At 36.7% G+C, this 27,400-nt stretch overlaps 1 protein-coding gene and 1 non-coding gene across 7 annotated transcripts in view; both read left to right on the top strand.

Moving 5' to 3' along the window:
- Window positions 1-5,997: 5,997 nt before the first annotated feature.
- LOC101208563 (translation factor GUF1 homolog, chloroplastic) overlaps window positions 5,998-27,400 on the top strand; it is a 64,026-nt gene continuing 42,623 nt past the window's right edge. For 2 of the 6 annotated variants that reach the window (XM_031884416.1, XM_011655558.2), the window contains exons 1-6: window positions 6,001-6,366; window positions 6,487-6,663; window positions 12,435-12,521; window positions 17,715-17,771; window positions 17,970-18,035; window positions 25,615-25,677. In XM_031884416.1, the coding sequence (XP_031740276.1) occupies window positions 6,124-6,366; window positions 6,487-6,663; window positions 12,435-12,521; window positions 17,715-17,771; window positions 17,970-18,035; window positions 25,615-25,677 (693 nt within the window). In that variant the 5' untranslated portion in view covers window positions 6,001-6,123. Of the gene's footprint in view, window positions 6,367-6,486; window positions 6,664-9,106; window positions 9,345-12,434; window positions 12,522-17,714; window positions 17,772-17,969; window positions 18,036-25,614; window positions 25,678-27,400 lie in introns of those variants that run through there. The other 4 variants (XM_031884417.1, XR_004216136.1, XM_031884418.1 and 1 more) reach the window with 4 other exon arrangements.
- LOC116403577 lies at window positions 26,054-26,156 on the top strand. Its single transcript, XR_004216383.1, has one exon. It is a non-coding gene; the product is annotated as a U6 spliceosomal RNA (small nuclear RNA).

Raw genomic sequence — 27,400 nt, 5'->3', positions numbered from 1 at the left:
TAGCTACTAATGCTACCTTGTAGGTCCCGTGTCTTAATAGGAGAGTCATTTTGACTAAATGTAAAGAAAAGGTGTTTTGCAACTGACATTGTAGTAAGGTGACACGATGAATAAGTACACGTTCAACACAAGAATTGAGCGTTCTTAAGTTTAACGCAAGACGAAGCTACGCGAGGATACATCTAATCATGATTTTATGGTTGTTCACGTGCAAGGTTAAACTTAAACATGATTAAGATAAATATTAAGCTTACAAGTGTAAAGTCTCAAATAGGAGCTGTCTAGTTATTAGGGACTTAAGGATGACTAATCTATTTTGAAGATTAGTATAAATAGAAGAGAAGTGACAGAAAAGGAGGATTATGCAAATATCATTAGTGTTATTATGCTAAGAAGAAGAAGTATTAGGCGAGAAGAAGAGATCTGAAGCCATGCGTTTTGAAGGAAAACGTAGTGTAGTGAGTGTTTTTATTTCAAATGTTTAATGCTTCCAAAGCTTCTTTAAGAACTTCTTGTTCATTTGTAAAGTTGTTTATACAAGACTAACATTTATGAAGAAAGGAATGATTATTCTAAAGAAAGCTTTTTTTTGAAGTAAAGTTTTATACGCGATGAATGCTTTGTATTGTATGTTATGTTTGTTGTAAACCATTAGTCTTATTCCTATCAATGAAGTTAGCTATTATGTGCACATAAGGAGTAAATATAGCAAGGTAGAAAATGACTATATGGTGGAGTGAAGTTGGCCAATGCGTAAAACGAGCGTATTGAGCAATGAAAAATGAACCAGGACATTCTCCAAGGGATGTTGTAGATGAAAAGGACATCACAGTAGTCTATGCATGAGAATGGTTCATGTTCTCGATGAAAGGAAGATGGAAGACTAATGTGTTTTAATATTTTATGACTAAGGAGTTGAAACCATGTTTATGAAAGTTATTTCATAATTGTTTGTCCAAAAAAGTTTTCAAAACTATCATTCATTAAGTCTTGACTTACGTTTTAAGTTTTTTCTTTCCATGTGATCAGACGTGTAAGATCCGTACCTAAGAAAGACTGAAATTTTAACTAAGTGTTCTAAAGAAGGCGTTTTGAGTAGTCTACGCGATAAGAAGTTGACAATTAAGTTAAGTATGCGTTGAGAAAAGGTTATGCGATAAGGACTTGTCGGCGTTTATGTAATTCTATGTGATTAAGGTACTACATGAAAAGAAAGACTTGGCGAGAATAAGTAAGGAAAGTTTCCAGAAATTTCTGAAGTGTACTTAAGAGGCCACGTGTAGAGATTAAGCTAAGCATGGTTAATTTAAACCTTAAGCTCACACGTGCACTACTAAGAGTAGGAGTTGGCGAGCTGGTAAAAGTTTAAGGGTGACTAAGCTGATTTGAGAGTAGTATAAATAGGAGTCTTCAGCTAGATTTTGGAGTATTATTACTCTGCAAAAGTTCAAAAGAATAATTGAAGGGCTGAAGTGCTGCCAAAGTAATTACATGAGAAGAAGAAAAACATTTCACGTTAAAGTTATCAAGTGTTGTGAGTGTTTCCTTAAAAATGATTTACATGAATTTAAGCTTTCTTTATTAAGTGATTACTGATTTGAAATAATTTTTTCAATGTAAATGATTACAAAGGAATTTTCATGAAAAGCTTATGTTATGTTTAAAGCATGTTCTATATGTTTCTATGATTTAGAAATGGTGTTTAAACCATTAGTCTGCTTCCTATTCAATAAGCTAACTGTTATGTGTACATAAAGAGTAAAGGTAGCCATGTAAAAAAGGACTGCATAGTGGAGTGAAGCTAGTCAATGTAGAAAAAGACCTCAGTGTGTTAAGCGGCCTGAGCAACAAGGAATGAATCAAGACATTTTCGGATGTTGTTGATGGAAAGAACACCATAGTAGTCTAAACGCGAGATGATGAGTCATGGCGTTGGAAATGATTCATGTTCTTGGCAGAAGGATTGCGAGAGAGACTAATGTGTATTATGATGTTTATGTGAAATGTTGAAACCATGCAAATTGATATAAATTTACGTCATTTGACATGTTTTATAAAAAGATGTTTATGAAAGGTATTTCACGAAAAACATTTTTTAAAACCTCACTAAGTCTTTTGACTTATGTATTTAAGCTTTCTTTTTCAGACTTCAAACGTTAAAGCCATGTAAGGAAGGAGTGAATAGCTACTTGGCGAGAAAACTGCCAAATATTTTATTATATAGTTTAAGCGTTGAACTCAACTAATTAGTATTATTTGTTGTAGAACGGTTTATTGAAATTAATAAAAGTGTTAGTTTGTCTTATTCTTCTTTATTACGTTGCTTTATCGCCTAAAGTATTATTGTAATTTAAGAAAGAAGTGGGTAGGTGATTAAGTAAAACTGAAGAACCGCAAGTTGAGTGTTTTTGTCATTTAACGTGTCTTGCATATCACATCTCAAAGTCATACCGCGTCTCGCATACCAAGCAAGGACGTGTGTAGGGAGGGGTGTGACAAGGCGTTTCGGCTAAGTAAGAAAGGATAAGAGGAGTTGCTACTCGTGGAAGATGAGCAAGCAATCTAAGTTTTTTTACTTTGTATTTCTTGTAATTAGAAAGTTATTTTGTTTGTAGATGCCTTGTACAAAAAGAGCTGCATCTCAATTTTGTGAGAGCTAGCAAAGGCGTACAATTTTGTAGATGCCTTGTATTAACACGAGACACGTTTCTGATCGAGGCCCTAAAGTTGGCTCATGTACCTCGAGAGTACATCGAGGTCGTCAAGGGCGGCCTACGGGTAAATTTATAAATTATTTAACATATATATATATATATTGAACCTACATATGTAAAATACTAATCTTTATGTATTGTTCTTTTGTAGCAATGGCTCATGCTAGATTTCGAAGATCCAACACTTACTTAGTTTGTTGAGCATTTGATGCTCAACGTGTGGAAGGAATTTAGGGAAGACAACCACCGACATTTCAAGCAATACAACGACCCTGAAGAAGCACGTGCAAACCCACCACCTAGATTGGTCGATCATGTGTAAGATTGGCACTTTCTTTGCGATCATTACATGACTCGACAATTTCAGGTAATTTATATCATCTACCTTAAAATCAATTAACAGTACTTTGTTTAATTTGTTGTTTGGATGTAACGTTTTGATCATTGTTTGAATGTAGGAGCAACCAATGGTCAATAAGGCTGCTAAAGCAAAGCAGCCTTACAACCATAGAAGTCGATTCAAGTTGTTCCTTCAACGATAACACGAGCTCACTGAAGGACGTGATCGTCCAATGAACTGTGTTGAGTTGTTATGAGAAACGCACGACAATAGGATTGACGAGTTTGTTTCACAGGTAGCGGCGGATGTGCATGTAAGTTTATGAAAATTGTTTTTGTTCTTTCGATTTTAATTCTAATCATCTCACAACTTACAACTTGTATTGTGCAAAATCCAATATTGGAATTCCAGTCCCAACCCAAGTCTTGGAAAAGTTCTGCGAGACTGTTTTTGGTAGACGATCGGGCTACTCAAAAGATCTTGGTTGAGGCCTCAAGCCCAAGTCTTGGAAAAGTTCTGCTTCCAATTCTTCCTTCTCTTATTAGGGGTGTAAGAATATGAATTGAGCCTGAACAACTCAAACTACCCAACCCATATTACAAGGGTTGAGTTAGATTAGGTTAAAATATAGGTTGGGTTGGGTCTCGGGTTGGAGGGTTGAAAAATTCGGTTCAATCCAACCCAACCCAAATTAATATAATATATATATATATTATTTTAACAAAAAACAAATTAGGTATATAAACTTTGAATTTATTGTATGAAATTTTGAATTATGTATGTTTAAAATTTAAATGTAATAGTTTTGAACTTTTATAACCATTAGAAACTAGAAACGAAAAAAAAAAAAACTATACAACCCGACAACCCAACTCATATTTTACGGGTTGGGCTGGGTTGAATTAGAAACTAAATTCGAGTTGGTAACCTAAATAACCCGAAAATATGATTGAGTTAAGAATGTCTCCCAAGCCAACCCAATCCAACCCGATTTCATCCCTACCTCTTATGACCAACAAACACACTTCAGAGAGGTTACAAATTAAAGGCTAGCCTTGAGAACGCTACCCGCCTAATTGAAGAACAACAAATAAGGAAGGAGGAGCGTGACCGCTTGATTAAAGAACAACGCAAAAGGGAAGAGGAGCGTGACCGCCTCATTGAGGGAGGAGGAGTGTGACTGACAAATTGTAAAGATGAGGAAGATGATTAAGGACATGAGTCAGACATAGAGAGGACCATGAACACAGGTGGGTATGTATTTTTCAACTTTTAACTTGTTTAATTTATCGTCTATGATATATATCTAATTGTACTTTTATGTCATTTGTAGGTTTGAAATTATTCCTTTTGGCATCTGCGAGCTGAGATTTTAGGAGATAGAGGTAGTTTTTTTCTTTTAATGTCGTCCTTTTGAACAATTTGAATAACAATATTAATTGTAATTTTTATTACACAATCGAATTTCGTAATTGTAATTTTTATTATAATAATTTGTTATAAATTTTAATTGTTGCCTTCAGGAATCAAAAACGCATTACTCACGATAACAAAAAAAAAAAAAAAATTTAAAACTAATATAACAATTTATGTCGACGCATACTATATATTGACATAAGGGGTTTTCCTCGACGTTCTTTCCATGACGTCGGAAAAACCTTTGCCCGACATCACGTCGAGACATCTTTTTCCGACGTGAGGAAGTGATGTCGGGCTTACCCCATTGCCAACGTTATCTTGATGACGTCAGAGATAAGACAAGTCTGACGTTGTTGTTAGCGCGTCGGCCAAAGTTTTTTTGTAGCCGACATTGAGAAAACTTTGCTCAATGTTTTTTTTTTCATTTTTTTTGACGTTTTACTGCGTCGACAATACCCAATGTCCTTGTAGTGAAAGTTCTTAAAAATGTTTTAACTATCTTACCTTCAAATTTCGGCTTCAAATTTCATGTTTGAGCTCTGTAGCCTCAAAACATTCAATCTTGGTCAGAATCCTTTGAAGACCAACATTTTGTACTTTCTTCAAATGATTGAACGACTTTCTCCCTTCTTCTTTGTCCAAAAGCCATACATCATAAATTAGACTCAATCATGATTCTTTGGAAGCTCTAATCAGTTGAAAATCGTCTAATTATAAAGGTTTATGCATGATCGAAGGTGCCCATCTCCTGCTTGCCTCAATTTGGGGGTTGGCATGCTTAGGACGCATGTTTTCCACTTCCATCGAATATCCTTGAACCCACAAGTCTGTTTTGATCGCCTAACACCAACCCATGTCACAAGATGTATCTTAGTCTTGGTTGCGGGAAGGTTAACTTCACTCTTTTGGCCGCATAACCATCTCACGTGGGCTTCCAAACACCTTGCCTTACTTGGCCACTGATGGCTCTCTCGCCTTGGAGGTTATGTTGACATACTAGGTTACCTAACTTTACTCCACGCCTAGCTTCAAACACTTAGCCAAAACCAACTCTTATCTTTCATTATTGGTCTCTATTACCCTTTTATCATTCTGGTGTATAGATTGAATAACAATTGTATGGTGAGTATAATCTTTCTCGAGCAAAATATTAGGGGGTGTTTTACAACTTGAATAATTTGGGAGAGTTAGATTGGTTGGGTAAAAACAAACAAACCAGCCCTTTTTTGGTTCACCAATAATTGAAAAGGTTTTCCATCCTTATTTGTATCAACTTACATTTCTAACTAATACTCACATTTTTTACATCTTTATTTGTGTCAAGTTCGAGTAACTTTTCTACAATTATTACAACTCAATTATTTGTTTTTATTGCTAACCAAAAACCCATCCGATAAATATAACATTGATTAGTTGGAATAAATGCATTAAATAATCCTTTATACTTGAAACCAAAAAGAACCGAACCAAACATGGTTTTTTTTTTTCTTTTGGGTTTCTCAAGAGTATACCTGCAGAGGGATGTGGAGTGGAGTGGAGGGAAAACGGTACACCCTTCGAATTTATGTGGTTGGAAACAACGCACTCCACCACGAAGGTCTGGGTCTCACTATTTTGGGTCGACAAACAAACACAAACTAAAACACAGCAATGGCGGTAGAGCTTTCTTCCGCGCCTCTCTTATCCACATGCACTCAACATCTTCGTCCTTTCCAATCAAGAACAAACATCCATTTCCATTTCCCTTCACTTCCAATTCCTCTATCCCTCACCACTTTCCCTTTCTCTTCTTCAACTGCCACAACCAGAGGCAAGGTCCTCTGTCAGACTGCTGGAGCGCATTTCTTCGATGCTCAAAACGCTGTTGAAGCAGGTCAAAATCGACTGCTGAAGGTTCTCTCCCTCACTATGTTCACATTTTTTTTTATCCGTCTTTTATTCTCTTTTTGCTCGATTGAATTTGCTTCTTCTATACTCATCCGAGCATTCGGTAACTATGTCACAAAAATGCAGGTTCCTATATCGCACATCAGAAACTTCAGCATTATTGCGCACATTGATCATGGTAAATCAACTTTGGCCGATAAATTGCTTCAGATGACTGGTACCGTTCAGACTCGAGAAATGAAGGATCAGTTTCTTGATAACATGGATTTGGAGAGAGAAAGAGGCATCACAATTAAACTACAGGTCAGTTTACTCATTTGGTTTCACTTTGATGCAATTAATCGTTTATTCAGATTCCCGTAAGAATTGGAACAATTAAGTATTTACACCGAGCTATATTATAAGTCGGTTACTCCAGGCTAATGGGTATAAGTAGAAGATTTCCAGTTGAGCACGCCTTAAACTGACCACTATATGCCTCGTCAAATCCTATCACCCATGAAATTTACTGTTCCCATGCTAAGCCGCCAAAAAAAAAGAAAAAGAAAATAGAAAAAGAAAAGATAAGAAAAGAAAAACTTTAATTAGGTTTTTCACGTGGGAATACATTATTCCCTTGTATATGCTATTTATTCTCCCTTGTACTTGTTGTATTATTCATCAGAAAAAATAATAAAACTAAAAACATCGTGGTTTTTCTTCTAATTCTCGGGTTTCCACGAAAGCCTTGGTTTTCGTGTTTATTACTTTCAATAGCTATTATTTGTATCTGTTTAGCCCTTTTGCTCTCTATATCTCTCTCTTGTACTTTGAGCGTTAGTCTCTCATATTATTATTACTATTAATAAAGAGGCATGTCTCCGATTCAAAAAAAATGTCAAGCTGCTGTAAAGGCCAACTGTAAGATGCTGCTATAGAAACGAATAACTTGATAGAAGTAAGGTTAGCAACAGGAGAGAGTGTATCAAAATAGTCAAACCCCATACGTCCGAGCATAACCTTTAGCCACAAGGCATGCTTTTAAATGAGCTACTAATCCTTGGGATTAACTCTAATTGCAAACACCCATTTGCGCCTAATAGTCTTCTTTCTTGTAGGAAGAGACACTAAATCCCAAGTAACATTGTCATCTAAGGTATTCACCTCTTCGATCATTCCACTGTGCCACCTAAAATGAGACAAAGCTGCACGAATGGTGTTAGGTATCAAGACAAAGTTAAGAGACTTAACAAACGAACATGTAAGAGATAATAATTGGTCATAACATACATAAGATGCAATAGGATAAATACAAAAGCGTTTAGCTTTACGAAGAACAATGGTTGGTTCTGGACCTGATAACAAAATGTCCTTTAGGATAGAGCATTCACCTGGAAGTTGCTACGACGAGAGTAGACTTTAGGTATTGGTAGAGGATTAGGGGCAGACGTCGGAGGAGATAGAGTAGGGGAAGGAGTTGGAGACGTTAGAATATAAAGAAAAATATCATCCTCCTCCCACTAACTCATACTAGGTGAAGAGGTAGTGCAAGGCTTACCCTCAAAGCAAGTAACGTCTTGAGAGACAAAGTATCTATTCGACGTGGACTTTTGTATTTCCATAATGCTTTTTCCAACTTTTTATCCAAAGGAGAAGAGGTTTGAAGATGTTTAACCAATGAACTAACTGAAAATTCTCCAACAGGAACCACAACCACGATCTTCTTTTTGATTTATCTTATAATCTCCCTTGTAATCCACGAAAGAACTATCATTGCACTACCACATCCAAGACTACCTTCACTGCTGGAAGTAAACATTATAGAACTCAAAAGAAAGATAAGCCACAAGCTTCAATGATGTCGTGCTAGTGTTGGGGATTTCGTCTCTGATTTTCTGGATAGGAAGTTCTTCAAATTCCTCCATAAACAACTCATTGGTGTTGCTCATGATGTTCTCCAAGTTCTCATAATCTTTAGCCTCTTCCCCTGCTTCAACCTCTTCTAATTCCTCACTACTTGCACTTACAACTGATTCAATTTTTGAGTCTTGAATTCCTTGAACATCAGGACTGCCAACTTCCTCTATAGTACCATTCCCATTTTGCTCCTTGCTTGTATTTTGCTCGCACTCTTGTTGTGAGTTCAATGTACCTCGCACAAAGGACACATTTGAGCCAGCTAGTTTGAATTCATAGAAACAGAAGGAATGAATTTTAGATTGATGATTGGGGAAGAAGCAGAGGTGCCAACTTTGATGTTCCATGATTATAGAGATTGTTAGAAATCACATTTAATACTGGTGACCTGTTTTCATTGTTATCTATAGGAAAAACACAACCACTTTTCTTTTTAATGTTACTTTTGCTTCCCTTTTTAGTCTTTTCGCATACCATATTTTCAAAAATAGGAGTAGTCAGTAGTAGTCTTCTACTCTCTTCTCTCTCTTCTTTAATAGCAACTTTTCGTTTTCAAGCGAAATGAATGAAACTCCAGTCTGAACGTTGATAATGGTCTTCATGGTGATTAATCTCTAGTTGGCACCATTAGTTTTAGAGACAACGTGGTTATTATCATTAATGCTACAAATACGTGACTGCTGGACTCCATGTGACTTTTCAAATGGTATAAAACTAACTATAGTCTCCTTTGGTGGGAAAACTAAAACTCTCCTGATTGGTGGTTCTGATTTTGAATGGTCCTTGGATTTCTCTAACTTCTTTTTGTCTTCAGTCATCCGTTTTCTAACAGAACTTCCATTTGTCGAAGGTTGAATAGAAGACTCCCCTAAATCCGACGCTGCTTTGCAACTCCTGTGAGTTGTTGATGGCCTCTGATGATGATGCTTGAACAATGTTTCAGCCATCGTAAAAGGATTGCTTTGAATGCTTGGAATGGAGTTCGAAGGAAGGAAAACAAATCAAAATTGGAGCTAATGAATCTCTCTCATTACCTTCATCCTTCATAACTTGGTTTAATCTGACATTTCTAAAGGATTAGAGAAATCGTAAGTAAATTAATCACCTTGTACTTTACTTGGTTGATTAGAGATAGATATATCCCCAAAATTCAAAATGTTTCCTCTTCTTTCATCAGATATCTCAATAGTGGCCAAAATGAAACCGCACAAATTCTCCTTCACTTGAATTTTTGCCACTGAGACGTTTATGAAGTTAATAGTTTCAGCTGCAATATTTTCTAAAACCCCCAAAATGAGCTCCAATCACTTCAAAAGTTTTATTGCACCAATAATCAAGTGGTTGATTTTTTTATTTTAATCCATCCTCTATAGCCTTTAAAATATAATGGTCTTCCATGGCTGAGATTGTTCCATTTTTCAAACTTTAAATGACAGGCACCGAAATTTTCCCACTTGCTTGGATTTTCAATATAAACTCATTCAAAGGTCCATGTCCCATTTCAATCAAAGCATTGTCTGCAAATAATGGATTAATAATAACTTTTGAGTCGAAAAAGAGTTCTAATGTTTCATTAATTCTTACCCAACTATTGAACTCAATAATTTTTGGACCAACCCAAAGATTATCAAAGTCAGCTTTGAAGACTTTTGGATTCTATCACTCAATATTTGCTTGTACTATGTTTTAGGTAGCAAAGACAGAGTTCTTGATGTCTCTTTTAATTTTGCTATCTCTGCATAGCTTCCCTTTATACTTTTGTTCGGCTGCTTCATAATAGTGTTGGACATGATTTGGGTAGAGAACCAGATTTTGTATTCATGTTGTCCTTGAAATCTGCCAACATTTTTTTGAAACTTTTCTACCTCAGTTTATCTTCACCAACGGGAATATGAATAAATAATCTTTCTCCCGTATGAGGCCATACATTACATCTCAGAACCCGCCCACTTTTGGTCCTGAATTTGGAAATTTCAACCCTTCCATTTTCAACTTTTTCGTTCTTATAGATAGAATCTTCTTCAGAATTTTGATTCAATTCTTTTACCGTTTCAATGAACCACCTAAGTTGAAAGATCGATATTGACATAATAATATTATCTTCAACATCTTCTATGTGAAAAGCTTCATCTTCATGCCAAATGCAGAAAAATAGGTTGTTGATTCTACGGCTTTTCAAATGGAGGCCTAGTGGAGGAAGTCTACACGAGCTCCCCGCCTGGATTTGAAGCCCATTTTGGTCAGCAGGTGTGTAAACTTCAGAAATCTTTAGATGATTTGAAATAGTCACCCAGAGCATGGTTTGACAGGTTCACTACCTTTGCAAGTCCCTGGGGCATTCTGATGCTACTTTATTTACAAAGGTTTTCAAGATTGGGAAGATTGCAGTTATGATAGTGTATGTTGATGACATCGTTTTATCTGGAGATGATCAGACAGAAATCAGTCAACTAAAGCAAAGAATGAGTGATGGATTTGAAATTAAGGATTTAGGAAATCTGAAATATTTTCATGGAATGGAGGTGGCCAGATCTAAAGAAGGCATATCCATATCTCAGAGAAAATACACCCTTGATTTGTTGACTTAGACAGGTATGATGGGATGTCCTCCAGCTGATACTCTAATTGAATTCAACTGTAAACTAGGAAACTCTGGTGATCAAGTTCTAGTTAATAAAGAACAATATCAGCGCTTTGTGGGTAAATTGATTTACTTATCTCATACTTGTTATGATGTTTCCTTTGCTGTGAGCGTTATTAGTCAGTTTATGCAGGCTCCCTATGAGGAATACATGGAAGCTGTTAATAGAATCTTGAGATACTTGAAGATGATACCTGGTAAAGAGTTGATGTTCAGAAAGACAAACAGAAAAACCATTGAGGCCTCTATTGACTTAGACTGGGCAATATTTGTTGTTGATAGGAAATCTACGTCCAGTTATTGTACCTTTGTATGGGACAATCTTGTAACTTGGAGAAGTAAGAAGCAAAGTGTCGTGGCTAAGGAGCAGTGTTGAGGCCGAATACCAGGCTATGAGCTTGGTGATTTGTGAGGAAATTTGGCTTCAGAAAGTCTTGTCTGATCTTCATCAGGAGTGTGAGACACCAATGAAACTATCCTGTGATAACAAATCTGCCATTAGTATCACTAACAATCAAGTTCAACATGATAAAACCAAACATGTTGAGATTGATCGACATTTCATCAAAGAAAGAATTGACAATGGGAGCATTTGCATTTCGTACATTCTTTCGAGCCAACAGGTTACTGATGTTCTCACCAAGGGGCTTTTCAAACCAAACTTCGACTTCTGCGAGCAAGTTGGGCCTTATTGATATTTACGTCCCAACTTGAGGGGAGTGTTAGAGTTAGTGGGCTTGGCCCATAGGAAAATAAGGGAAATTTTCCCTAAATATCTTTCCTTTTTTTATCTCATTGTATTATTCTATTTATTCCCCCTCTACCTATTGTATTTATCAGAAAATAATAAGAACAAAATATCGTGGTTTTTCTCCCAGTACTCGGATTTCCACGTAACTTGGTGTTCCTGTCTTTATTACTTTTAATAATCTTAAATGCGGGTGAAGGCTCATGGAAATTAATGGTGGATCAATGAAATTTTCTTCAATAAAAAAACGAAATTATTGGCAATACGGTTTTTTCCAAGGAAATTAAGGTCTTTTCAGATTCTTGTACTATCTCTCCTCGTTTAAGTAAGGAAACTGTCCTAGTCATGAACCTTTTAATATTATTATTCGTACTTCAGGTTCTCAAGGTTTCCAATGAAGTTTTGAAAAAAGGAAATGAGCTTCTTCATTAAGAAATGAATAGACAATACAAAGATAGAAAATACAATGAAGAGACAAGACCTAAGCCCTAAGGATCGACGAGTGCACCCGGACATCTCAACTAGGTTGACAATCTCTTAGCACTCTTATCATATCCGGACCTAGACAAAAGATTAATAAATTCTGATTTTTAGTTCAAGATAGTTGTCTTAATTGGAATGCTTTTTTTCAAGTGATGTAATTATGTCTTTATGACATCTATTTTTCTGTTGTACCATCATTAGACGAAATAAATTTCTCAACAATTAATCTAAATTTATATTTTGCCAAAGGCTATGATTTCTAACATCTTAGCTTGTGTTGTTTATTCTTAACAATCAATTTGACAGGCAGCTCGAATGCGCTACATGTATAAGAATGAAGCATACTGCTTGAATTTGATTGATACACCTGGCCATGTTGACTTCTCTTATGAGGTAATTTCGTGCAAGCCTTTTGATTTCTGCAACGCTTATATTTTATAATTGCATTTGATGGCTATCTTGCAATATAATGTACCAAATGATAAAGCTGATCCAAACAGTTACCATAAAACTTAAGAAGAAGAATTGGTGGACTTGCATATACAGCAATTTAATAAATTAATTCTGAAAGTAGCTAAAATGTAGGCCTAACGCTCTAAGTAGTGGACAAAAAGGGCCAACATACGATTAGAAAAAGGAGATACCTTGTTCACCAAAGACAAGTAATCACTCTAGTAATGTGCTAAGCCTCCAATTGAGAATTGATATGTAAGAATGGGTAATAAAGGAAAATGCCACTGTGGACACATATCTGATGGAGGAAGGTGGGTGATCTAACTGGAGACATGGAGTGAAGTGGGAGATCTACACGTGGGTCTGCCTCCGCTAACGATCGTTCGATGGAGGCAAAGATCAAATATGACAATGACGACTAGGGTTCAATTGAGACAAAAAACCTAATGCTCTGATAGGATGATAATTTTATATAATGTATTGAATATTCAGAACGATCACCTTTTACATTGGTAAATAAATAGAAACCAAAATACTAATAAAGGAAAAGTACATAAATGTAAAATAATAATTAGGAATAAACCTAATTTAGTAATAAGCCCTAATTTTCTTTTGCAGAAATTGGAGGCAAATAAATATCAATTTCCTTTTTCATTTATTGAATATATGCAAATTAGGTCTTCTAATATAGAAGAAAGACCTTACAAATATGGAAAGAATAAAAATAAAAAGGAACAAATATTTGAAAAATAATATCCATATACAAATTGGGTTTCTTGGGGGCTGAATTGCTTCTTCTAAAGGTTGGACATGAAATCGGGTAAAAAGATTTGTTAATTCTACTAATGATTGCTGTATATCCGACTGCCCTTTTCGAAGTTCTTCAACAGCTTGTTCTACCAACTGCAAGCGTTGGTTGAAGGAGGCTTCCACGTCCATGGATAAGAGTGGTAGGATCCAAGTTTTTTGAGGGAAGGGTGAGCTAGGATCACGCTCTGATACCAAATGATGCAGTAATTGCAAAGCTAGAAATCTTTATGTATAATGCCTCTTTTTTGATGATCTATTAATGAAAATGAGAAGCCTTTTTATAGGCGGGAGATTACAAGAGTTGTTAAACTAACTTGGGGTTGAGTTAGTTTAACTTGGAATTGAGTTAGTTTATTTATAACTAACTCAAGATACAAAATTGGTAATTCAAATAACTAATCCTAAACTATAAAAATGGTAATTCAAACCCCTCCTCTAGGACAAAACTCAAGAAACATCAAGAATAGAGGACAAAACTCAAGAAACATCAAGAAGGGAGATGTTCTACATCAGGTTCCTTCTCGGTAAAATCATTGGTTAAGTATCTCATGACTTCTTCTCCTTTAGAAAGTTCTTTGTACAAAAGGCTTTGGCAATCTAATAGTCCAAGAATGGTAAAATATCTCCATATGGTTTATGCTGTTTGGAAAATTAAATTGTGCTTCAGTACTTCAAAGTAAGCTTCCCTCTCATGTTCTCTCACCTCATGCCTGCCCCCTTTGTGTTGGTAACATGGAAAATATTAAGCACCTTTTATTTGACTGTATCTTTGCATCTAAATGTTGGTTCCGTCTTCTCCAAGCATTCAATATTTGTTGGGCCTTTGATCATTAATTATTCTGCGGTAGAGCTTTTAACAAATTTTCCCATATTATATGAGATTTCTTGGGTAAAATTGGACCCAACAGCAGCTGAGCAACATTAGCGTTTAATGATCGATCCAATACCCAATCAAAATTGAACAAGTAGAAAATCCTTACCCAGCAGAAGGAAGGACGGGGCAATTAAAAAAATATGAGGAAGATTCTCACAAGCCTTCATACATAGAGGACAAATCGAAGAAGAGAGGCATTTGTTTGGGGATTTCTTTTGCAAAATTTCTGAACTGTTGAGCTAAGAATCACATACACTTTAATTTGGATAGCATGTTCGTGTCCGACACGTGTTGGACAATCGGGAACCGGCTGAACACCTATTGGACGCTTGCTAGTGCAACAAATGTATTAGACATGCATAGAACACTCGTTGAGTAGACTAAAAAAGACGCGTATATGACCATAATATTAACTTTTGAGCATGGAATACATCAAGCCAAGTCTTTTAAGTATATAAATGCATCAATTCATTTACTATAAAAATGATATATATATTTTAAAAATGAATATTTTAATAAACTATCCTTGCCTTGTCGTGTTCTAAATTTTTGAAATATAGTGTGTCACTGTGTCCGTGTCGTGTTGTATTCGTGTCTCGTATCTGTGTCCATGCTTCTTAGTTGTTGAGGGACAAGACCATAATCCAAATCAAGATGTTAATTCTCTGTGGGCTGCCTGATTTCTGAAGTGCTGTAAAAAGACGTTAATTCATCGGGGAGGCCGTTTTTAGGTGAGCCGAAAGAGACTTAATGAAAAACCGGCCATGGGGATCAATGGACCAAGATCTATAATCGTTGGATTTATTCACTTTCTTAGTTGAGAGGAGGGATAGTAATGATTGAAATTCTCAATTTCATCATCTTTCAAACATCTTCTAAAGGCCAATGACCAAGATGAAATATCACAGTCCCAACGTGCTGCAACTGAACCGGTGGGCAAAAGAGCAATTCTAAAGAGTTTGGAAAATTGCTCCTTAATAAGGGCCTTACCAACCCAAGGATCTGTCCAAAAATCGATTCTACGACCGTTACCAAGTTTAAGTGAGGCTAATGAGTCTACCGACCTCCAAACTGCAGCAATGTTTACCCAAGGACTCCTTAGATTGTTTCTGGACTTTCCTTTAGTAAACCAATCAAAAACCTCCTTTTCGTGTATGCTTCTAATTATTTGTCTCCATAGAGCTGACTCTTCTTTTGAGAATCTCCACCTCCACTTAGCGAGCAAAGCAGTGTTATGGACTTTAATTCCTCCTAGGCCGAGACCCCCATCTTTTAGAGGTGGTGAGACCTTGTTCAACTTCACAAGGTGGTTAATTTTGCTACCGGCATAGCCTTCCCAAAAGAAGTTTTGCATGATTCTCTTTAAAGAGGCAGGCACATTTTCAGGTATTGAAAATAAAGATAGGTAATAGGTGGGAAGATTAACCAGCAATGAGTTATAAAAGGTGTGCTACCTCCTTTGAGATGGTATATCTTTTCCACCTATCTAGTTTCTTGTGAATTCGATCAATAACTGGCCGCCAAAATTCTTTTTGTCAAGGGTAGCCTCCCAATGGGAAACCTAAATATTGAAGCGGTAACTTTTCTGCCTTGCAGCATAGCCGATTTTCTGTTTGAATCAAATCTTCCTCTCCCACATTAACACCACTAAGTGCTGATTTCTCTAAATTTTCTTTCTGCCTTGAATACCATTCGAATAGCCTAATGGCATCCTTAAGCTTAAGTAGCTTTTCTCATCATACTTACAAAATAGGAGAGTGTCACAGGCGAATTGGAGCGATGGGAGGTGGATCATGTCCTTGCCAACAAGAAAACCGTCAAACTGACCATTAATATGAAGTTTGTTATGATTTCTCCTAGAACCTCACTTTCTAAGAGAAATAAAAAGGGGGAAGGGGGTCCCCTTGGTGGATACCTTAAGAGGGTGTTATTCGATCTCTTGGCTTACCATTAATGAGAACTGAGAATTTTGGACTTCTTAGGCAGCCCATTATCCTTGAAGTCCATGTGGAGCTAAACTTTTCAAATGATAAAACCTTTTCTAAAAAGTTCCAATCTACCCTATCAAAGCTTTTTCAAGATCGAGTCTTAAAATCCAGCCCTATCAATTACAGGATTTTATTCGCCTCCAATCTTCAACTTGGAATAAATCATGCTCGTGCCATATGTAGTAGGGAGAGCCAAAAACCTTGCAACTTTCTACTTCCTCGTGCTTTCTTGCTCGAGAAACAAATATCTGAAAATGTCGGAGGGGGAAGGCCGAGGGAGAAAGAGAAAAAGTGAGAGGAGAGAGGATAGAGGAGAGAACTTACCTTATAAAATAAAAATAATACTAATCCACTCTATCTTGGTCTATTGTTTTTAGAAGACCACTTAAAGAAGATGAAATCATAGAGTTTCAGCAATTGCTTCAACTTCTTTCGCAAAGGCGACTGGCAGAATCTCTAGATAGAAGGCTTTGGTCTTTAGAATCATCCGATAAGTTTTCAGTCAAATCTCTTGTGGCTCACCTTTCACCCTCATCTATGATGAATTGAGAGACTTACATAGCCTTATGGAAATCCAACAGCCCTAGTAGAGTTAATATTTTTGTATGGATTATGTTGTTTGAATTATTAAACTGTTCACTGGTCATGCGAAGGAGGCTTCCAAACAGTTGCCTCTTGCCCTCAGTATGCCTTCTTTGCCTTCAAGAAGAGCAAGATTTGCAACACTTGTTCTTCTCCTGCTCATATTCAGCTAAGTGTTGGGGCAGTTTGCTCTCTTTATTTGAAGTTGATTGGGTTTTTGATGGCACATTCAGCTTTAATGTAGTTAGATTATGATGAGTCCTTTCATAGAAAAGGGGCCAAGATTACTATGGATTAACTTGTCCAAAGCACCGCTCGCGAAAATATGGTTTGAACGTAACCAAAGGATATTCCATAATATATGAGTTGGTCAGAACAAATGGGCATTGCAAAAAGAAATGCAGCTGCTTGGTGCGCTCAGAACAAGGAGTTTAGCGCATACTCTATTCAATATTTGTGTTTGAATTGGTCGGCTTTCACTTCTTAAGTTTGCTAGAATTGTGTGATTTGATCATACAATGCACTCTACCTTATTTTGAGGTACTCTTTTATTAAAATTTCTACTTTTACTAGTATTGTATGGACATGATGGACGCTAGGGCCTAGGGGGGTGTCAACCTAGTTGAGATGTCTGGGTGCGTCACCTAATCTCTAGGTCTCACTCATATATCTCATGTATGCTATTGGGTCTTAATTTTGAAACTTTTTGTAATTATTCTATTGGCGTTTTTTGTATAGTTTGAGTCTCTTCTTAGTTGAGATTCCCTCCTTTTATTGTGGGATTGCCTTTTTGTATGTCCTTGTATTCTTTCAATTTTTCTCCATGAATGTTTATAGAGAAAAATAGCCATAATATTTCAACTTCCCCTTTTTTGCTAGGTTTCTCGATCTCTTGCTGCCTGTGAGGGTGCTCTCCTTGTTGTAGATGCTTCACAGGTAAATCATTCTTGATAATACTTTGTGTTTGCATAGTTTATTATTTCTCTTCCAATTTGCTACCCATGTCTGGAATCTATATGCATTAATTGTGTGCAATTTGGCCATATCAATATTTCTATGAACCTTCTAGTTTTTGTTATAGTTGAACCTATATTATCTTTTGTTATGTTTAACTCCTATTCAAATATGTATTAGGGCGTGGAGGCACAAACGTTGGCAAATGTCTATTTGGCTCTTGATAATAACTTAGAAATTATCCCCGTAAGTTTCATCATTATACTGCTCTAGCCACAAACGCTCATTTTTTTTTTTATGGTAGTTTTACTATTTAATGTACTAATATATATTTTTATGTTTAGTTGTCCTTTATTTTAATTAGATTCGCCATAGCTTTATGCTTGTTGTTTCCAATGTACTTTGAGCATTAGTCGTATATCATTATCTTTATGAAGAGGCTTGTTTTTTGTTAAAAAAATTAGATTCAGGATTGGAACTGTTGAGAAATTTTCCTCCTAGGAAAATAACTAGCTAGCCAACCAAAGCAGCCCCCTGCTCTTTCTTTAAATGTTGTCATTTACTTAAGATCTCTCCTTTCTTTTCCAGCCTACCCCCAACCACTGTCGTCTTGCCCTCCCTTCCAAATGTAGCCGCTATTTGTCCCTGTTTTAAACCCAACCTCCTGAACCCTTTGTTTCTTCATCTCCCTCTCTTTCTTCATCTCCCTCTCTTTCAACCTTTGACCTTCGTTATTAGTTTCAGATAGCTTCGATCTTCCTTCTTCCAACTTCTGATCACCAATGGCTGTTGATCTTTAATGTATTCCTCTTTATTTTCTTCTTCATAGTCTCGTTGAGTACCCTCCCCTTCAATTTTCTCTAACTTCCATCGATGAAACTGAAATTCGTTCAATTTTGGATCGTGTTATGTTTTCTTCAATCAGGCAGAGGTTTCATAGCTCAAATGATACCTGTTTGCAGTCTCTTAGCTGTTGCAGTCGCCAAATAATGGCCCCTTTTGCAGATGGATGTTAAAAATTCCTTTCTCAATGGCACTCTATTTGAGGAGGTGTATATGTAACCTCTGCTTAATACGACTCCTCCACCTCAGAAAGTATGTCTTCTTCGACGCTCCTTATTTGGTATGAAACAAGCTCCACGAGCATGGTTTTCCACCTTCAGTTCCACAATCACCGAACTTGGATTTACTTCCCGTTCCCACGTCACAACTCTTTTTATACGCTAGACCCTTGGGGTATTCTTTTGCTTCTCTTTGTTGATGATACGAGAATTACATGTCATGGTCCTCAAGCTATATCTGATTTGCAAAGCTATTTGAGGGAGCATTTTGAGATGAAGGATTTGGAACCACTTAGTTACTTCCTAGGCCTTGTGGTCTCATTCCGCTCTGATGGTTAGTGTAATCTAGAATTCAGAAACGTATGTCTTATTCTCATTGAGTCAAAGCAATGTTACATATTTATAAAGAGAATAAACTAAACCCTAGAGACTATGTAAAATTACAATAAAGGACATATGTATATATATATATATCATAACAGTTAGTACTTGTCTCAAGCTAACTATGCTTCAAATCTCCTAGCTTGATCTTGTATTATTGATCCAGTCCCATCATCAACACTATTGGATCTGAATGTTCATTCTGTATTGATCTCTGGATCTTCACCTTCTTCATCCTTCATAACTTGTCATAATCTAACTAAATCAATTGGGTAAGAAAAATCCTTTAAGAATAAATCACCTTTGACTTTTGAAGGAGGACTAAGAACTTCAATATCACCATAATTTAAGAAAAAAGTTTCACAATTCTCATATTCTATTCCTATTGTTGTTGGCATAAAACCACAAAGATTCCGTTTGACTTATATTTTCGCTTAAGCTATGTGGTGTTATTTAAAGATTCTATTGAAATAGCCTCTAATCCTCCAAAGTAAGCTCCTATGACTTCAAATCTCTTTCTGCACCAATAGTCTAGAGGTAAATTCCGTATAGATATCCAACCCCCATATCCGCACACCAGCTATGGGATGACTATGCTTCATCTTGTACCATTTCTCAATCTTTTGGGAGAGAGGAGGGAGGAGGGAGGAGGGAGGAGGGAGGAGAGAGAAGAGAGGAGAGAGGAGAGAGGAGAGAGGGGAGAGAACTTACCTTTTTGGGTGTTTTCAAGAGAGTTTAACTATTCCAGCCATTTATTAAACTCAAAAAGCCTTGAGACAACCCAGAGGTTGAAATCCTCCTTAAAAACTTCCACTTTTTTGATTGTCCATTGCTGAGTCGCATTTTGTTTATAGAGCTTTGTGACAGGGGAAGTGCACTGTATGTGTTTGAAAGTCGTAGCATTGCTCTGTTTCTTGGTAGGCAAATCAGAGCATTCCTTGGAAGATTGACATTCTCCAATTCTGTTGTGTTTTTCTCCTGAATCCTTGGGATATTTATTTGAAATCCTTCTACTCCGATGAGGCAGTTGAATGTCCCTAAGTGTCTCAGCTACCTGCTAATCCTTGGTGGCTTTATTTGTTGGTACATGAATGAATAGTTTATCCCCTACCTTAGGCCAAACTACACATCTCATCGACCATTTTCCTGCTTTGTTGATTTTTGAGAGCTTTGATCTACCATCTGCATCTTTTCCTTCTCTTTCAAAAAAACTTGACGTTGGTTTCTTTGCCATTTCCGAAATATTATCCACGAACCAGACTACTTGCGAATCGAAAAGGATCATTTTCCGGTTAGCTTCCACAAAGACTTCCCAGCCTCAAACCAGAAACAAAAAATGAATGTCATTCACTCTGCAGCTCTTCACTTCCATATCAGGGATACCCGGAAGGCTTAGAATAGGTGCCAGAATCTGGACAGAATCGCGGGATAGTAGAGAGGTGGTTGTACAGAATTGCTGGACGGAGAAGAAGAATGGGGTTGCAGGGGATGGGGAGAGGAAAGAGGAGAGAGAAGGGAGAAAGCTTACCTGCGCCCAAAGTCTTTCCTGTTTTGATAAAAAGTTGGTTCTTATCAAATGATAAATAAGTTAATAAATGAAAATGATGAGCCATACTGCTGAATACAATATATAGATTTCTTCCATCATAAAATGTCTTGAGGAAGTTTGTATTTGTTTAAGCCTTTCCAAAAACACTTAGCCAGGTAAAGGACTTCTTGTAATAATTCCTGGACAAAAATCACAAACCCTGACTTGCTTGAGGCATGTTGTGTCAAGATCCAAGTCCCTGGACTAAATAAAAACAGCTCAGCTTCTTTACCTTTTTTGAATAAACCCGGTTCCCATTTCGAATATAATTCCCAAGCGTCTTTCAATCCTTCTTCTGTGCAAGGATTACATTGCACTTTTCAGACAACTTCTCATAAAGGTTTGAAAGACTTCAATGAAGAGTCATTGGCAAGTGTAAGCAGTGAAGAACTGGAAAGAGAAGATGATGAGGATATAGAAAATACAGATGAAATGCCGGATGAAGGATTTCTCTTTGATAACTGGAGTAATGTGTTGAAGGCAGTGCTGGCAAGTTTTTGTGGATTGGAAAACTACTTCGAGTTCCTCTGGGCTTTGGATTGCGTTGGCAAGTTAGTTTTGGGGCATGTGTTCGCATCTTCTTGGCTTTCTCTCTCCTTTCATCTTGAAGATTTGGGTATGCAAGATTTTTGGTTCAAGTCGAGTGGGCTATTTTTGAGAGATTTTAAGTATTGCTTCTTATTTTTTTTGAAACAGAGATAAATCCTCTTTATTAATGTGAATTCAAAGTACATGAGATTTATACAAAGAGAGTAATAAAGAAGTATAATCAAGGAGTCCTAGAGGGATCAAGAGGCGCACTCGAACATCTCAGCTAGGAAGGCACCCCATAGCGCCAAGCATCATATCCCGAGTAAAAACATAAAAAACCCAACAAAGATACAATAATAAAACATCCAGCTTGATACAATGGTCCAGAAAACAATATGGGACCAGAAAAAACAGCAAGAAACAATAGGGAAGGCCCGAAAAAAAAAAAAACAATCTCAAAATTAAAGGCTACACATGGGCAATCCTTCAGCATGAATTGTTTCCCACAAAGCATCAGCTATCATAGTATCACACTGCTGTATCATTGACCCAATGCTCTTTATATAGCTAACCGGCTCAACAAGGGCTTTCCTTTCTTCTGCACTATAATTATGTCTCACCACATGTTGAATTCCTTAGAAATAATGCACCACGAGGAGGCATTTCAATGAGCATTTTCAAAACGATCGTCCCAATTGAGAGATTTGTTGTGAAAAGTCCTTGGTTTCTTTCAAACCACAAAACAGCCAATAAGGCTTTGACTGTATTCCATCAAAGAAACTGTGCAGTCTTATTAAGATGAGGCCCCCCTAGAAGCTGTCTAACCAATTCTCTACTCTCTGCAAAAACTTTAGACTATTTTTTGGCAGCTAGGAACTGATGAAAAGACTAGGTGTTCACATCCCCTAATTCCATTCAGTTCAATTTTCTTTTCTGAATAAGGTCTTTCCTCCCTCCTATATAGTTCCAGAATGTTAGCTTCCACCAACCATTTTTGGGTCCTACTCTCTAATGCCAAATCTGGCTGCTCATCCTTGTCTTCCTCATTTGCCAAAGTTTTCAGCAAGCTTTCTGTATTATGTTAACAAGGCTTCTTGCAAATAGTATTGCATTTAAACGAGAGAAGGTATCTTCCTTTATTGATTTTAGTCACAGGTATTTACGTTCATTCCACATAGTCAACTTTCCTCCAGATCTACCGGTTGATTCAATATAACACCAGCCAATGTCCTTCGAACTCCATAGAGCCTTAATTAAGGAGTTGTCAATAGTCTCTTGTTTTTGTCTCCGATAAGTCAACTTCAGTACTTCTTTCAAGGCTAATTGTTTGATTTATTTAGGATGCCTCTAGTGTTCCGCAATATGACTTTCATGTTTCGCTTATTCAGATTTTCCTTAGATAAAATCAATTCCACAAGCAGCAATGAAAGGGACTAATTCTGCAGGAAAGCTTTCTGCGAATTCTTTGCAACAAGCCTTGGGTTTAGGGGTGAGAAATAACTTAGGAAAATCTAGACCCAATGCATCATCTAGATTATTTGCCTCAAAATCAGCCAACACGTCGTCTCTCTCCTCTAAATTAAACAGTTCTAATTCATCACTGCTGGTAATGACTATGGCAACTTCATCATCTAATTTTTTTTTCCGGAATTTGTAATATTTGATGCTGAATGTAGAGTAACTCGCACAAGATTAATGCCCGAGTGGAATTTTTATAGGAGATAGATTAAAATTAGGAGAGATGCGAGTATTATTTTCTGACCTTTCGCATTCTAGTCCAAAAGTTTGAATTTTCACACAGCTTTCCTCAACTAAATCAGAATTCAGGAGGGCAGTCCAAGCATTTTGGAATGTGGTTTTTCCTTTGATGTAGGATTTCTAGTAGTTCTTGGATTTCTGGAGGTCATTAACCACTGTTTGAACAAGGGACTTTTTGTTTGATCTTTTTTTTCCTTTGACCTTACGCTTGTTTTTGTTGCCCAGAGAGATGGACTGTTGGAGTGCTTCATTAGGGAGGGAGAGAGAACCATTATCTTTAATATTTGTGGGCCCCATCTCCTCCTCTTCCTTGTTGGAATACCAAAACCCTGAAGATCCTTTGCAAGGTGCTTTTGTGGGACCGATCAAGTTGGATTCTTTTTTATTGGTGCCAATTAATTCATTTAGGGAGCTGTTGACAAATGGAATTTTGGAAGAACAAACAGCATTAACTTTAGATTTTTTATTGCCACTGTTTTTCTCTTTCCTCCATAAATCTTTTGCCTCTTTCCCCACGCGCGGCTGTTGCTCTTCTCCTACAGAATTGGTGGCAATTAATTCATTTAGGGAGCTGTTGACAGATGGAATTTTGGGAGAACAAAAAGCATTCACTTCAGATTCTTTATTGCCACTGTTTTTCTCTTTCCTCCATAAATCTTTTGCCTCTTTCCCCATGCGCGGCTGTTGATCTCCTACAGAATTTGAATTTTGGCGCTTGTTATGCTCTTTTTTCTCCGGCAAGGAGTAGGCCGACCGGTCGAAAAATACAGCACCAGCCATACTTTTTTTTCCTTCGAAAGGGTTTCTATTGATTGCCGGAATCTGCTCCATATTTAGACTGTTATCTATTGACGGGAGGTCCACTTGAATTTCCTCATCCAAGGCTACTGCATTTAATCTACATAAATCAATAGGATTAGTGAAGTCACTAAGTACTAGGTCTTTTTTTAATCAACTGTGGAGCTTCAATCGACCCAATGTTACCGAAATTAAGGAAGAAACTTCCTCTTAGAGTGTTCTTTATCTCAATGGTGGCTGGTATGAACCCACATCATTTCTTTCACCTGAATTCAGTCTTTAGAACAATCAATAAGGTGAATGGTATCCAAAGCTATTTCTTCCAAACCTCCAAAATACTCACCAATTGCTTTGAAGACATCTTTCCTCCATAAGTTAAGGGGAAGGTTCTTAACTGAGAGACACCCTCCATACCCTATAATATGTGTTGCTCTGCTATGCTTATCATCATCCCACTTTTCAAATAATAGGTGAAATTTTTTGTAGTTAAACCATTTTCCGGGTGTGATAATTACATCTTCAACCTTTGCTTTTGGTACTTTGATAACGGCTTTATCGGCATATAACGGGTTAATGTTGATGTTGATGTTGAACAAGTCCTCAAGATGGGCTTTTATGTCCTTCCATTCATCGAAGGCAAATAAACGTGATAATATCCAGAGGTTGGAGAAGTTTTTCTTAATGAAATCGTCTGATTTTTGGACCCAATGCCTTTTGTCCAAAATTTGATTTTTTTCCTCTATGATTGATTGACAATTTCTCATGGCACCCTTTACTTTATCTGCATAGCTTAAAACCAGGGAGTTTGCTGGAGGAGGCCGTGATTCTGTCGTCAACGAGTCATGTTGTAGGGAGGAATGCCACTGTTCATATTTGTGAATCAACAAAAAGTCCTCGATCATATGAAGAAATGAAGACCATCCTTTCTTAGAATCAGCTGAAAATATGTGAATAAAGGAGAAGTCAGTGTATCCTTTCATGCTACACACCTCATGGACCACCCTGAACGAGTTCGAAATTTAGTTAGCCTTGCGGATTCACGTCCTTCATTTCTATTTTCCAAAAAGAACTTCCATTCTGGTTCTTTCGCTAGGTTTGTAATAGCTTCAACGAACCATTCAAGTTGGATCTTAGACACTTTCAGAATTTTTCTAAAATCCACACCCTCAATATGGAAATATCCTCTTTCAAACCATATGCAGTAAAACGAATCTTGGATTTTGCAGCTTTTCACCTCCATGTTTGAAACTACATGTCTTGCTGGAATTAGAGGATGCCGAAGCTGGGTAGAAACCGTGGAGTGGGGGAGGAGGAGAAAGGAAAGAGGAGAGAGGAGAGAGGAGAGAGGAGAGAGGAGAGAGGACTTATCTTTTGAAGTGTGCTTTGTATTTAGCTTTCTATTGGTGTATTGTCTTTGAGTAGCTTTGGTTAGCTCGTGTATTTTCTGTTTGGGTTTGTTTTTACGTTTCCATCATATTTATGTTGCCCGAGTATTGACTTTGTTTTGGTTTTAGCTTGTATTTTCCCTTAGTTCTTTTCCTCTTAGTATAATACTTTTGTCCTTTGAGCTTTAGTCTTATTATCTTTTATAAAGTGGCTTGTTTCTGTTTTAATTTATTTTTTAAAACTTTTTGTTAACACTTTGTTCTGTTTGTTGCATTTGAATATAATAATTTCATTGATGGGTTATTGATTTAATATGTTGTAGGTTTTAAATAAAATAGATCTTCCGGGTGCTGACCCACTTCGTGTTATAAAGGAGATTGAAGAGGTTGGTACCATAAAAAAAAGAAAGTAATTGTTTTGTTTGATGTAACATTTGCTCTGCCTGTATTAATACATTCTTTTCTTAAGTCAAAATACTTTTATGTTGGATTTTGTCAATGGAAATACAAGCAATGATGGAACAATACGATCCATTAACCATTTTAAAAATTTTGTTGTTATTTTTAAAAAAATATTTTACTAAAAGGAAAAACGTAAATTTCTTTTATTGGTGAAATGGAAATTTACAAACGTGAAACTCCTATTTGTGGAGATGTGGAAAACAGCCCAAAAAACCAAATGGATACATAGTACATCCCCACTCTCAATTAACAAATATATATATTGAAAAAAACTTTTTTGTTGAAAATTAAATATGTTTTGTTCCTCCTGGAACATCCGATAAAATTGGAACGATATAGAGAAGATTAGCATGAGCCTTGCACAAGGATGACATGCATAAATCGAGAAATGGTCCAAATTTAAAAAGAAAAAATGAAAAGAGGCTAATGCTCAAAGACATCACTTTGAAATCTCCAAATAAGAAAACTCTTTGGGGCTATTTGGCTTAAGGATAATCTCCAAATATGAAAACTCTTTGGGGCTATTTGGCTTAAGGATTAGAGTGGAGTATAGTCCACTCCATGTTTGGCCCACAGGTTAGCATAGTTAGGGATGAGGGTTATTCAAACCTCCCTTCTCTCCCAATGCACTGTTCACAACTCCCCACCGCATTGTTCACCACTCCTCTCTACTTCCTCTCCCTTCGTTTTCCCTTCTTTGTCACTTGAACGTTCTTCTCCGAAGCCCACAGTTTCTCTCACACACTCTCCCTCCATAATCTCAACTCTCTCTATTAGATCTGAAAAAAATAAAAAGAAAAATCATGAAGAAGACGACTTACGTATACGGAGACTTATAAAAGGGTGCTTAAAACCTAGAATGAACAAAACTGCTGGTTAGATTGTCTCTGTATATGAAAAAGAAGCATAATTCAAATTTTTTTTCAAGAAAATCAATTTTATAAGTTTATGAAGAGACGATCTAACCAACAAAGCATAATTCCAAGAAGAGTTTCATGGGCTTCGACAAGAAGTAGGGGAAGAGAGAGCTGTGGAATTCGATGAACATTTCGTAACATATTTTCCTTCTTTGGGAGATTTAGGTTGTCGAGTTCATCTTCTTCCTCACCTTCAAATGAATCTAAGTCTGCAAATACTTACGAAGGCAAAATAGAGCTTGGGTGTTGGAGAACCAGAATGAAAATGGCCGATGGTGATTCTTTTTCTTCATTCAACAATTGCAATTACTTTACCTAGTATTCTTTTTTGATTTGTTCATTTCATTTATTGAACAAATACCTTAACAAATCATCATATTAGATTATATATGTATATATATATATATATTTTTTTGACTTGGCATAAAAATGAATGCCCTTTTAGTTCAAACCTTTCTTATTCCCAGTTTTTGAAACTACGCATCATCTTGCTCCCTTCGACTATTTCTTCATTGCAATGTCAATTTAAAGCCATTTTAGTTCTCAGAATGCATATCTTGGTGCAGTGGTAGCCCGAGATCTATTATCTATTGATTCAGAGTATAGAACTCGGGGCATCACATGTGATGCCCCGAGTTTTAAATAAGGAATTCACTGAGTTCTATAGTCGCGTTATTGTATCTGGAACGAATGAGATCGTTTTCATGTTAAAGATGTGGAAGCTCACGAA

Source organism: Cucumis sativus, chromosome 4, assembly GCF_000004075.3.
Source record: "Cucumis sativus cultivar 9930 chromosome 4, Cucumber_9930_V3, whole genome shotgun sequence".
Taxonomy (NCBI): domain Eukaryota; kingdom Viridiplantae; phylum Streptophyta; class Magnoliopsida; order Cucurbitales; family Cucurbitaceae; genus Cucumis; species Cucumis sativus.
Note: the sequence above shows the minus strand (reverse complement) of the source record. Positions and strands in the feature narration are given on the sequence as shown.